The 13835-nt window shown below is 35.7% G+C and overlaps 1 protein-coding gene across 3 annotated transcripts in view; it reads left to right on the top strand.

Moving 5' to 3' along the window:
* The first annotated feature begins 126 nt into the window (after nucleotides 1–126).
* Nucleotides 127–13835, top strand: part of LOC102011757 (chromosome unknown open reading frame, human C11orf73) — a 24200-nt gene continuing 10491 nt past the window's right edge. Inside the window, exons 1-2 of one of the 3 annotated variants that reach the window (XM_005379746.2) lie at nucleotides 127–300; nucleotides 3725–3962. In XM_005379746.2, the coding sequence (XP_005379803.1) occupies nucleotides 271–300; nucleotides 3725–3962 (268 nt within the window). In that variant the 5' untranslated portion in view covers nucleotides 127–270. Of the gene's footprint in view, nucleotides 301–3724; nucleotides 3963–11236; nucleotides 11335–13835 lie in introns of those variants that run through there. The other 2 variants (XM_013511799.1, XM_013511800.1) reach the window with 2 other exon arrangements.

The raw sequence follows: 13835 nt of genomic DNA, 5'->3' as shown, positions 1-13835 counted from the left end.
TCATTTCCTGGCGCCGGCTCTCCTCTCACCCTTAGAGGGAGACTGCGTGTGTAAGCCCCGGAAGTACTCTTCGCCTGAGAGGCGTGCTGATTAGGAAGGGTGAGAGGTCGTGGGTCAGGAGGCGTTCCCGCCGCCAGCCTTGTCGCCTTGTAGTGGAGAGGCTGACTCCCACTCGCAAATTCTGGAAGGTTCTCGGGCTCCACTAGGGAGGCAACCACAGTATTCCTAGTCGCTGATTTCAGGTCCCTGCCGAGTGGAGCCGCCGCCGCCATGTTTGGCTGCTTGGTGGCGGGGAGGCTGGTGAGGATGGGGCCGGGCGGTATGTGGAAGGGGTCAGGATCCTGAGGGCGAAGTCGGGGAACAGGGTCGGCGCGCCGCTGCTGGAGACTCCGGGAAGCGTGTTGGTGTCTGTCTGGCCGCGTGTGTCGGGTGGAGCGTTGGGCGCTGGGGTGCTCTTCTGACTCCAGACATGTTCGAATAGTACTCGCAGTATTTTCTGCCATGTATGGCGGGTGCATATTGTGTCAAGTACCGGGCTGAGTGCAGTGCACGCCTTTTTTTCAGTTGATGTTTCAGCCTCGGATGCAACGCTTGTTTGGTACTTCCGACGTAACCCTCATTAACTGTGATGCGGTCATTCTCATTTTACAGTTGAACTTGAACCCGGCTGGCAGTATAAATGCTCGCCCAAATTCACGACGTGAGTTAGAAGTAAACATGGGATTTTAATCTAGTCTGTAGCAAGCTGTCAAAGAGGAAGCTGCTTGGGCACCTTTCTAAGGATCCTGGTAAAAATACGCTTAATGTAATTGGAAGTTGGCGGATAAAAACGCTGAAATTTAGTTGCGAGCTCTTTGAGAGACTGGAAAGGGTGCGAACAGTGTTTTCTTGTTGGTCAAAAGGATAAAATGCCTTGCCAGGTTATTGGAATTAAATGTCATCAGTATCAAGAGCATTTAAGGAATAATCTGGAAGGCAAGTCTTGTTTGCGTTCATAGAAACACAGACATCCATTTTCAAATCTGACCCCTTTCATTTGGAGTTTGGATTCTCTTTTCTTTTTTTATTTCTTTTTATTTTTTGAGACAGACTCTCGCTTTGTAGTTCAGGCTAGCCTTGAATTCACTCTGGCCTCCAGCTCTTGGCGATCCACCTGGCTTAGTCTCCCAAGTGCTGGGATTACAGGCGCATGCCAGCGTGCCCTGCTGGAGTTTTTTTCTTTTCCCTATGTTGTTAAATGTTGTTGAAGGTTTTTCATCCCTTTTAATAATGTATTCTGTACCTAATTTTAAGAAACCACGAAGACTAGCCCCAAAGCTTACTGTCTCGAATGACCAGGAGAGGACTGTGGTAGTTGGTAATCCTGATGAGGTAATTTGGACTGCCCCTTCCTCTTTTGTTTTTTGCTGTGCTAGGGATTCCATCGCACATTCTCGCAACACTCTAGCACTGCCCTTTGTAAAATTTTGAGACGGGATCTTGCTAGTGGCCAGGCTGGCCTCCGGTGCGCCCGTAGCTGGGATTACAGTTGTGAGCTTCCTTGACTAGTTTGCACCTGTTGTGTGTTTGGAAAAGGAAAGGACCAATTTGGGATGAGTGTGGGATTGGAGTGTCATCAATGAATGATATTAAAATTACATGTTTTTAAAGAATGAAAAGCTGTAGGGAATCCATGTATCAGGTCAAACTTGGAAGAGAATTTAATTATAGTAATTATCTCTTTACCCAACTTCTAATTTCTGTGGTGAAAATGTCTATAGAGGTTTCTTCAAGATTTTCTTTGGGGGGGTGTTGGTTCTTTAATTCTGTACTATTAGCACATGTAAATTAAAATAAAGAGCATAAATCAAAATGAAGGGTGAATAGACCTAGTGGCATCTCAGAATTTATTCTGTCAGCAGAAAAGTGCAGTTATTTAAAGTTTTCACTGTAATTTTTATTCTTTGAAATTTTTGTTAAATTTTGAGCAAAATGAAGCAAAAATGAAGGAAAATGTCTACTCTTTTTTTTTTTTTTTTAAATTAAGGATTAATGTCAGGCTGAGGCAGCAGGATCACAAATTGGAGTCCTGCTTTAACAATTTAGTAACTTAGAAGTACCTGAGACCCCGTTTTTTAAAAACAAAACAAAACAAAAAAGGCTGGGAATGTGTTCAAGTCCTGAGGTCAGTCCCAGGCACTCACACAAAAGGATGAGCTTGTCAATACAGATTTACCCTCTGGTGCCTTGTACTAAGTTGACATTTAAAAAGTATTTCTTTTGACTTTATAATTTAGAGATGGAGTTAAGTTTTCTTCATTAGTGGATATGATATAGAGGGAATATAAGTATTTTAGTAACAGCCGGGCAAATACTGGAAACAGTAAGTTGCATGTAGGTATAAGAATGGACTGTTGAGTCTTCAAAATAATAGTAATTCAGGTTTGGTATTTTGGTGATTATCAGTTGCAAGTCAAAAGCAAAAATCAAATCAACAAAAATCACATAAGTAGATTTTTGACAGTTAGATACCTGAGCACTCAGAATTAATATTTTTGCTAATGCTATGCAATAGCATTATTGATATTCTTCTAAAAATGTAAAAAAAGTTTCTGTGAAAGATTATTCACACTGTGGGATAAGATCTCAGTTTAAAAATTACTGTTTGGTTCTAGAACAAAACTAGATTATGAAATGAGTTTAGGAAAGCTGTATATAAGTTCCCAAGTATCAGAATTTGTATATTTTATGTACAGGGGTAGCCCTCACTCATGCCAGTAGTTACCTTCTCTAAAATCTTTATGAACACTGGAATTGGAAAGTACAGGATGATCACCCTGAGAGCCTCTAGTCACAGCTTTTTTTTTTTTTTTTTCCTTCAGTACTGGGGATTGAACTGAGGGCCTTGAACATGTTAGTGAAGTGTTCTATCACAGAGCTATATCCACAGCTATAGTCACAGCTTCCCCCCCCCCTTTTTTTTTTTGGACACAGGGTTTTACTATGCAGTTCAGTCTGGTCTTGACCTCACTTGACCTCATGCTGGCCTCCAACTCACTGTGATCCTCCTGCCTCAGGCCCCCTGCTCCAGCGTTGGGATTACAGGCATGCGCCACCACGCCCTGCTAGTCACAGCATTTTTGATGAGTCTATGATAACTTATTTTATATGTGTTTCTGTTTATTTAAAAACATATAATATGCATTGTTGATTAATTCACATTCATTTCATGGGCCAGCAGTATTATAACTTACAACTAAATAAAATTTAGCATGAATTTTCTCTATAAGGTATTTCATAGTCATCTTGCAATTAGAAACACTTGCCAGCACATAAACCTTGGCCATTTTAAAAACAAAATCACCAGCCAAAAGTACAAAATACAGATGAGCCATCGTGCTAAATAGTCTGCGAAAAGGACACTTGTTTACAGAATTTGGGCTAAAGCAAGAAGGTACAGCATACCTTGGTTCCACCTTGGCTGGGAATGCATGAGTCAGTAGCTCAATGAGATAGCTCACTAGCATGTGTGAGGCTCCAGCACTGCTAAATAAACAAATACATTAAAAAGTTAATACTTCCTGGCATATTTAAGTTTCATAATTGAAAATGTCAGATTAACACAACATTATATTTGCTATGGTGATCATAATTGCCAGTGATGGTGACAATAGTTTATAGCGATACTGTATGGGTTTATAGAAACTCATCAAACTTGAACTAAGACAAGTTTCTTATTTTCTAGGTGCAAACAGCTGCACAGCAAGTGGCAGAGGATAAATTTGTTTTTGACTTGCCTGATTATGAAAATATCAACCATGTTGTGGTTTTTATGCTGGGAACAATCCCGTTTCCTGAGGGAATGGGAGGATCTGTCTACTTTTCCTATCCTGATTCAAATGGAATGCCAGTATGGCAACTCCTAGGATTTGTCACAAATGGGAAACCAAGTGCCATCTTCAAAATTTCAGGTCTTAAATCTGGTAAGAATAATAATAATTGAATAATTAAACCTTTTCTTAAATAACATGAAAGAAATATGGCTTTTAAACCATTATATTTTTCTGGTTGCTAAAATAGTGCATAACATGTTTTGAAAAGCAGATGAAACAGAAACATTTGAATAATAGTAAGTAAAAGGCTTCTTTGACTTCTTCATTCCTTCCCTCTTCCCCTGAAACCTGAAAACAACCACTCAGTATTGTTCTCTTCAGGTTTTTCTGAATTAGTTGGTGTTTTCATAAATAGTGAAAGGAGTCTCTCATAACTTGTAATATTCATATCTATTTTTTAAATGAATAGATAAACCAGGTGAATTGTACAGGAAGTAGAATTGGAGCAAACTGTACAGGAAGTAGAACTGGAGTGAATCTTTTCTTTCATTAAGATTTTTGAGCTACAGCGGCAAAAGCGCCTGCCTTGCAAGCGCAAGGTCGTGAGTTCGGTTCCTGGTACCGGAGAAAAAAAAACAAACAAAAAAAAAAGATTTTTGAGCTAGGCAATGTAGTGCATGCCTGTTATCCCCGCTTCCCTGGAGGCTGAGGCAGAAGGATCACAGATTTGAGCCTAGCCTGGTTAATTTAGCAAGACCCTCTCTCAGTGCGAAGGCTTTGGATTCAATTTCCAGTACTTTGCGTAAATAACGTAAGTAAATAAATAGATTTTGAACTCTCAATTTGATTTCTCCAGTTCTTATTTTGGTTCTGTTGACACTGCAAGGATATAATTCTCTTTTTTTTTTTTTTTTTTTTTTTTGGGTACTGGGAATCGAACTCAGGGCCTTGCGCTTGCCGGGCAGGCACTTATCCCACTGAGCTATATCCCTACCCCCCTGCAAGGATATGATTCTTGCTTTGATACTTAAGATACTTTGTGAAGAAATTTGAGAATGAAGTTAGATAGGTGCCATTTACTCCTGTTGAATGTCTGGCTTGCTCAAATCTAGATGAAGACATGTATGAAAACTCTTAAAGTATAGGTCTGTATTATTATAGAAATTGTTGATGAAATTTAAGGAAAGACTATATTTAGGGAGCAGGTAAGTGACTTGTTTATGTGGGTATCTACTGTGGGAATTTAAAGATACTGATTAAGTTCTTGCCGAAATAACTCATTCTTAGAGAAGTTGCTTCTGTAGACCAGTAATTAGAACAGCAAAAGTAATAGTAGGTGTTTGTGCAAATTGCTGAAGGAGAGTAGAAAGATGAGCAATTTCCTTATAGGTGAGTTGTGGGAAGTTACTGGCACCCTTAGGGAGACAAGTAGGACTTTGTCAGGCTTAGGAGAGACCTATTGGGCATTTGTTTCTAGGTGTGTATGATAGGAGTTGAAGGCAAAACTTGAAGGCATGGTGTGCTCCGAATGGCACAAGGCAGAGTATATGAGAAGGATAGAGATGACTCATGAAAAGGTGTATGTATACTGACTTATTTGGAATTTAAGTAATTTTTAACATGTTTAGGACATAGACCTCTTTGATAGTATGATAAAAAGTTAATGAGCCATAATGGAAACACTTGAGAACTTACTAAACAAAACTGACTGAAGAATAAATTGAGGGCTAGGGATTTAGCTCGGTGCACAGTGCCTGCCTGGCAAGGGTGAGGTCCGGAGTTTGATTTCTGATACTCCCGCCAAAAAAGAATAAATTGACATTCTGAATAGATATACTATCAATAAAGAAATTCAAATCAATAATTAGAATTTTTATATCTAGTTACAGAAAATAGTTACAAAGTAAATTGAGGGGTTGGGGCTATAGATCAGCGTACAGCACCTGCCTGGCAAGTGCAAGGTCCTGAATTTGATTCCCGGCACCAAAAACAGCAACAACAACAAAACAACAAAAATAAATTGAATTGATATCTTACTATTAAAGACTTTTCATTGTAAAAAGTTCACATATATATAAAATCAGACCAAATGGAATGTTACACTCATCACCCAGCTTCAAAAATGGCCAATTTACAGATGTTATTTCACTGAGATTCTCAATTTTAAAAAAACTAGGACCTGGCATATAGCTCAGTGGCACAGCACCTGCCTGGCAAGCACAAGGTCCTGAGTTTGATTCCCAGTACCAAAAAACAAAAACAAAGAAAACTATACTACTATCACACCTAAAACCAAACAATAAGTCTTAATATCAATTTGAACATCTGTGATCAGTATCCATATTTCCAGTGGTCTCAAAAGCTTTATGTTTATATAGTTTTAACATCCATTACAGTCCTTACATTTCAGTTGGTTGATAGATTTCTCAAATATCTCATAAAAATCAAAGGTTTAATATATTCCCTTCCTAGTAAATTAGTTGAATTTAGAGATTTGGTCACATTTTGTTTGAGTTGATTTTTAAAAATGTTTTTGTCAGAATTGTAACAGGAGATCATGTATTCTTTCATCAGAAACATACATAGTTAGCTCTCTTTTTTGTGACATTAGCCATTTATAGGCAGTACCTTTATTAATAATTCAGTAGGGGTTCAAAATGATGATGTTCTAGTTTTGTCATTTCATTGCTTCATTGTAACGAGAAACATGCTACTATATATCTGTCTCAGTTTCAAGAGAGAATTAAAGGAAACGGCAGGTTAAATACTCAGTTCTTTCCTTTTGTAGATGAGTGTTCAAAACGTAAGTTGATTTTCCTCTGGCATAAGATTCTCTAACAAGGTAATTCAATGAAAGTTCTTTTAAAAAAAAGAAATATGAAATGATGGATGTATGTGCATTTGCTTTATATCTGATGTATTTTAAGCAATCACACACCATTGAAATTCTTAAGACCCAATTTCAGTTTTTCAGTTTGCTTTTTAAGCCAGATAATCATATTTCATGGTTTTTATCTTAAATTCTCCAAAGAAAATTTACGTTGTTATTAGGAAGATTTAATAGCTTTATTGGAATATAATTGATGCGTAGTAAATTGCACATATTTAAAGTACAGAGTTTGCTAACTTTTGCTGTTTCTTAACGCTTGTGGAACTGTCACCACAGTCAAAATAATGGACATATACCCTGCCCCTAAAAGTTTACTGGTTTGCCTTTGTAATCTCTCTTATGTACTCCCACACCTTTGGCAACTACTGACCTATTTTCTGTCCTTATAAAATAGTTTGTATTTTCTAGAATTTTATATAAATGAAATCATGTGATATATACTTTTACCTGGTTTCATAATTTATATTATAATTAATTTAATCATGTTGTATATTAGTAGTTCATGCCTTTTTATTGCTAGGTAGCAGTCCATTGTATATATATATATTGCAATTTATTCACCTGGTGACAAACGATTGGATTATTTCTAGGGTTTGGCTTACAAAGATAAAGCTACTGTGAACATTTGTGTGCAATTCTTTGTGTGGACATATACTTTAATTTCTCTTGCATACATATGGAAGAGTGGAAAGGCTAGATCGTATGGTACTTAGATACTTTACTTTTTAAGAAACTACCAAACTATTTTCCAGTATAATTGACCTGTTTTATGTTTCAACTATCAGTGTATGAAAAGTTCTAGTTCCTTTACATTTTTGTCAACATTTGGTGTGGTCACTTTTAGCTATTTTAGTATCATTTTAGTGTAGTGGTGTCTTATCTTACATTTCTCTAGTGATATTGAGCATTTTTCATGTGCCTTTTGCTTTCTCTGTACCTTCTTTGGTGAGTGTGTGTTCAGATATTTTGCCTTTTTTTTTTACATGGGTTATTTTCTTAATTTTTAATTTTGAGACTTCTGCATACATACATTTTTGATATAAGTTCTTTATCAGATGCATGACTTTAAATACTTTTTTTTCCAGTCTTTGGCTGGTCTTTTTCTTATCTTTTATTACTCTACAAGTTTCTAATTTTTATGAAGTATAAATTTCTGCTTTGTAATTTTGTGGATTGTGCTTTTACTGTGGTAACTAAGAAATCTTTGCTAACTCCAAGTTACAAGAATTTTCTCTTGGAAGTTTTATGGTTATAGGTTTTACATTTATATCTGGGATCTAATTTGAATTAAATTTTATATGTATTGCAAAGTATCTGTCTTGGCAAATGGATATGCAGTGGTTCTAGCAGCACAGCTGGTTTAAAAGAAAGTCATGAACACATTTTCCTGTGAATGTCAGCATGTTCACTTGATATTCACTAGGGAACTCTTAAGCTGCTCTGTTTTAAAGTGAAATATAAACATACATGAGTACTTATGTATTTATTTTAAGAGGAAAGAAATGTAAAAAATTGTTTTATAGTTTATTTTTTTAAATAAAACTCTAGTTGGAAAATGATGGATTGGATAGACTTATTTTGTAGCCAGACTCATGTGCAGTGATTAAGGGGAATATATTAGAGTCCTGGTCACTAGCCAGTAGACCAGAACACATTGGTTGTTTTTTGATTCATACTAATTAAATTGTCAGTGTAAATGTATGTACTTTTGCTTGTCTTTGCTACAATTTTGCCAGCATTTTGAGCTTCGAATAGGGGTCACAATATCCCTTTTTCTTTTATGATCAACACTGCATTCCCTGAAGGAGATGCTTTGAGAACAGTGAAAAGTGCTTTCTCTTGTCCTTTTTGCATTGCCTTTGACTGTCTTCCCTTTCCTCTTGTGACATCTAAGAGGTTGGGGAGGCACTCTAGGGTCATATGAACCTAGACATTTCCTTATTGTGTTATTTCATCGAAACCTGGAGAAAATTCAGCGATTAAAAGTGAGTCAATCAAATTACTGTAACTAAAATTTTAGGAATAATATTACAGTGAGAATTTTTTTTTGTTGGTTTAGATAAAACATTCTAAAATCTAATCTCAGAGTAATACTTTATCTAGTATGGGAAGATTGTTTTTTTCCATTATGGTAATAAGATAAGTTATTCTGCTTTTTAAAAGAGTTTCTAATAATTTTCATTATAATATGGCTATTGCTTGTTTTATCCACAAAAACAAATTGTCAAGGCAGCATTTGTGATGATAAAGCACAATGCTTTATTAGAAACTTAAAAGAGTTTAAAATATTTAGACAGTGCTTTTAAAATGTTTTGGGCTTTTACTTTTTACAGTGAGTTGTGAAAAGTACTTTTTGTATGTTCGAAGTATTAGAATTCCTCATTTGCATGTAAAAGATTAGACCTGGTATTTGGAGTAGGAAATATTGCATTATTAAAATACAAACATAGCTGGTTGCTGTGGTGCATGCCTGTTATCCCAGCACTCAGGAAGCTGAGGCAAGGCAATCACCATGTGTTCAAGGCCAGCCTGGTCAACATAGTGAGACCCTGTCTCAAAACAAAACACATAGATGGGGTTGTAATAGATTTTGCTTTTTCAACCTTTGAGGTACTCTTTCAAGCATAGGGGTTTAAGCTTGATTATATTGACAAGGCCTAGCTAATGAGCACATCAGGACAATTGTGACTGAATCTGTTCTTAGAACCTCAATCTTTTGGGTAATGTTTTTTTTTTTTCTCTTTGAGATAGGGTCTCGCTATGCAGTTCAGGCTGGCCTTGAGCTCACTTTACAGTCCAGGCTGGTCTCAAACTCTCAATGACCTTCCTGCCTCAGCCTCCTGAGTGCTGGGATTATAGGCATGCACCGCCACATCCGGCAGAACCTCAATCTTTTAAGTGGAATGTTTAGTACATTACTGCTTTAGGTTATCTGTATGGTTCCTTTATCTTTTGTTTTCTTTTTTTCTCTCTCTGTTTTGGCATTCTTTTGAATTGAGTATTTTTAAATTTTACATATCTTCATTTTTTAAGGTATAGTCCTCTCAATTTTTAGTGGTTCCTCCAGGGCTTATAATATGCATTGTTAACTTTGTACAGTATTATCTGAGTTAATATTACAGAAGTAAACATTTCTAGTTGACAGTTATAAAATCAAATTTGTTAATTTCTGTAGATTCTTATCTTGTTTTTCTTGGTCAGTCCTCTTAATGAAATTCTGAATGTAATGACAAGAATTTTAGGGCAAGCACCAATTTTGGTATTTTATTTTGAATTAAAGGTACTAAAGTTGATGCTTTTGATAGCCATGCAAAAAGCTCTGTATGGATACTCTACATATTTTCCCCAAATTGGAATTTCCACACCTTTCAGAGTTGAACAGTAGAGGCAAAATGGTTATTTACTCACTTTTGTTTCAACATAATTTGATTCAGAGAAGTGTTTTTATGATCATGTCCAGGTTGTCCTGAGAATTTTCTCAATGGACTTCATCTTTAATTTTCTCAATGAAGTCTAATGGTCTGCTTTTTCTTTCTTTCTTTCTTTCTTTCTTTCTTTCTTTCTTTCTTTCTTTCTTTCTTTCTTTCTTCTCTTTCTTTCTTCTCTTTCTTCTCTTTCTTCTCTTCTCTTTCTTCTCTTCTCTTTCTTCTCTTTCTTCTCTTCTTTCTTTCTTTCTTCTTTGTTTTTTTTGAGACAGAGTCTCGCTGTGTAGCTCAGGCTGGCCTTGAACTTACTATGTAGCCCAGGCTGGCCTTGATCTCACAGTGATCCTCCTGCCTCAGCCTCCCAAGTGCTGGGATTACAGGTATGAGCCACCATGTGGGGCCTTGTGCTTTTCTGATGTGTGACTATTTCATTAACATAAAAGAATCCTTTAATTAGAATTGAAAATCTATTTTCCACACATACTAAGTATTTCTGTTTTTGTATTTGTACTGTCCAGTTCTTTTTGAACGTTTTTTTTTCCTTAAAATGTCTTATTAGGGTTCTCTAAGTGGTATCTAGTCTTAGTAGTATTACATTGTATGAATCTTAAGAAAACTTGACACTGCTTTCTGCATTCAGATAGTGCACTGAATACTGGTTTCTAATTGTAAAAACTTCTACATCTGTGAAAGCCTATAACAACTATGAAAAATGAAATCCCATGTAAGGTCAACTTTAAGAAGTTTTAGTCCATGATATATCAGGGACGTGAGTATAATAATATCCTTTAAATTATGGTTTAAATTGATTTTTGAATTTAGAAGAAGAAAGCAGGTTCTTTTATCAAAAATAAGTAACTGAAAATACGTAGGTATAAATGTGCATATTTCCATGCATTTCTTTGGTAGAGATAAATATTTACAAATATCCGATATACTATTTAAATACTTTTTGTCAAAGATAAATATTTACAGATAATCATATAGTATTTCAAGAGTTTGTTTAAGCCACATGCACATACTCTTTCATACACACAAAGTTCAATTTAAAACTTTCCTTTTCTCTGTAGGTTAACTATTTGTAAAGTGTTTCAAGAGACATGCAGGAAATGGTTCAGTGCCTCAGTCAGGGAGAATTCCAGTGACATCTACAGTGGAGAATCATATGGACAGTGGGAAACAGAAGAGGCGGAGATTGGAAGAGCAGGTGGGGGAGTAGGACAGTAGGTCACATGTAAAATATAAAAGCACATAGAGCTTTACAAATACTTTTTATTGTATCTGTAGCACTTTCACATGTGATTATACGTATTAGGAGAATAAATAGTTGTCCAAGTCACCATTTGCATAAACAAAGAGGATATATATTTATATGAAGGATTACTTTAGTAGAGTTTTGAAGAATTTTCTTGCCATAAAAGGCTAACATTTTATGTTTTAGGACTTCAAAGTAAATTAGGCACCTTACAGTTTTACCTTATTTTATTTTGGTCAGGCCTGTATTGTGAGATACTGTTAGTTTGGAATTAAATTTTTAAACTGTCAGTTCTGATAAATTTTTTTCCCATGGGGAACTAAAGAAAACTTTATTTTGAAAAAAATTTAGTTTTTTTCAAAACTTACACTTGGATTGTAAGTGTAGTACAAAGAATTCATAATATTGGTTTTTCATATTCATCACCTTTTGCCAATATTTTATTTACCATTCTATGGAAATACATGATTTTTATTCTTTTGAAACTTTGTAAGTTGTAGGGGTCATTTCCTTTTATTCCTACATACTTCAGCTTATATTTTCTACATCAGCAATATTCTCAAATAACCACAGTATAACAATCAGATTCAACAATGTGAACAGAATTCCCATTTTTAAAAAGTTTTTTATGAGTATATAAAAAACTGGGACAGTATATGTTTGGACTTAGTGTGTGTTTGCAGTACATAATACATTCGTTGTATTCATTGTGGGGTACTGGTACATATGTATTTATTACACCTTGGTCCTTTTTACTTCCCCTCCCCGTCTCATCCCTTCCATCTCTTCCAGTCCCTTTCCACCTCACTGTGAATGTGAGTAGAGTTCTCTATCTGTTGTACAGTCTGCATTAAAATTTTGCCAGCTATCTCTCCACCCTGTGCCCCTAATTTAGGATTCAGTCAGGATTATGCATTGGACTAGCTGTTACACTTCAGTCTTTAATCTGGCACAGTTGCGTAGCTTTGTCTTTCTTAATAGTGATATTAAGCCATGGAAAGACTTTAGCACTGAAGGATAATTTTTTAAAAATATTAAAATTAGGGTTTTTATAAATCATAATTTGAATTTCCTCTTTATAATTCTTCTTTTTTTTGTACTTGTGCCACATTTTTATGTTATTGTTTTTAACTTCATATGGCATTTATGTTCTGCTCATTTTGTCCAGCTCAGTTGCCAGAAAGAAACTAATTTGTTTTCATTTTAAAATAGGGCTTAGCTTGTTAAAAGGATTAGGAAGGGCAACAAAAACTCAAGATGCTACTGTTGATCTATTCATGTGAAGTACAGCTGTTGAGCCAGAATGGGAACTTCTTATTTCTCATTTTTTTTATTTCTTAATGGCCTCATAATGAAGTAAGGAATAAAAAGCAAGAGTTCATACCATAGAGTTTAATATTAACAGGAAGAATAATGAACTAGAATGAGCTTGAACTTTGGAGGCTCATAGAAGTGTTTTAAATCTTAATGGTACTCATTACTGGATTTGTCTCCCTGCCTCCTTGGAAATGTGGTCTTGCTGTGTTTTCCAAGTGGATTCCTGGGTCAAGAAATCTTTCTGCCTCAGCCTTTTGAGTAGCTGGTACTACAGGTGTGTGCCACTGTGCCAGGCTATTGGTGTGTACTCTGGACCAAGATATTTAAGCTTTAGAGGGGAATTCAGTAAGATGGAGATGATATAAGCATTACAGAGAATGTATACAAAATGCATGATAGTGCCTGACACATAGTTGGTTCTCAGTAAATGATTGGTCATTTTTCTAAAATCATAGAATGTCAGTGTTAGATGTAATACTAGAAATCACCCCAATAAGTAAACTAAGTCGGGACAAATAAGTGATTTACTTGCCCCCATGAGAGTTAAAACTTAAGAGTAGGGATTGTTTGTGTCTTTGTACTCTGTAGAGTGCAGTGATGAACTTTAGATATTTCTTTAAGTACATTTCAGACATGCAAATTCAGATATGTAACAGTGTCAGATATGCAACCATTTTTATCTGGTTTAAAATACTTTAAATAAAGTTTTTAGAGTAACCTCACTCTTGGAGCATGCATTAGTAAAACATGTAATTTCAACCTTGTCAAGCTACCAGTAAAACCTGAAGCAGAGGTTTTGGAAAGGTCTGTTTGATTTCTGAATTTTTATGGTCGGTGCTAAGAATGCTGTCACACAGGCATAAGATGTTTCAGTGTAGCTCTGTAGCATATGGGATCATACATTCTGTTGCGTGGTGAGTCGTTTTCCTTTGCTGTAATTGTTTTCCTTAGTCTTTCTGCCTTTGGTGCTGTGTATAGCTACAATATCTTAACCTGTGGACATTTAGTTTTTTAGCATCTCTTTTGAGCACTTATTAGAAAGATTGATATTTCATTTCATGTGTTTTTTTTTTCTTTTTTAGAAGACTTCCAAAGAAGAGAGAGAATATTTATTTATGTATTTTTTTTTTTTTTTT

The sequence above is a fragment of the Chinchilla lanigera genome, unplaced genomic scaffold, assembly GCF_000276665.1.
Source record: "Chinchilla lanigera isolate Chin_1 unplaced genomic scaffold, ChiLan1.0 scaffold00013, whole genome shotgun sequence".
Taxonomy (NCBI): Eukaryota; Metazoa; Chordata; class Mammalia; order Rodentia; family Chinchillidae; genus Chinchilla; species Chinchilla lanigera.
Note: the sequence above shows the minus strand (reverse complement) of the source record. Positions and strands in the feature narration are given on the sequence as shown.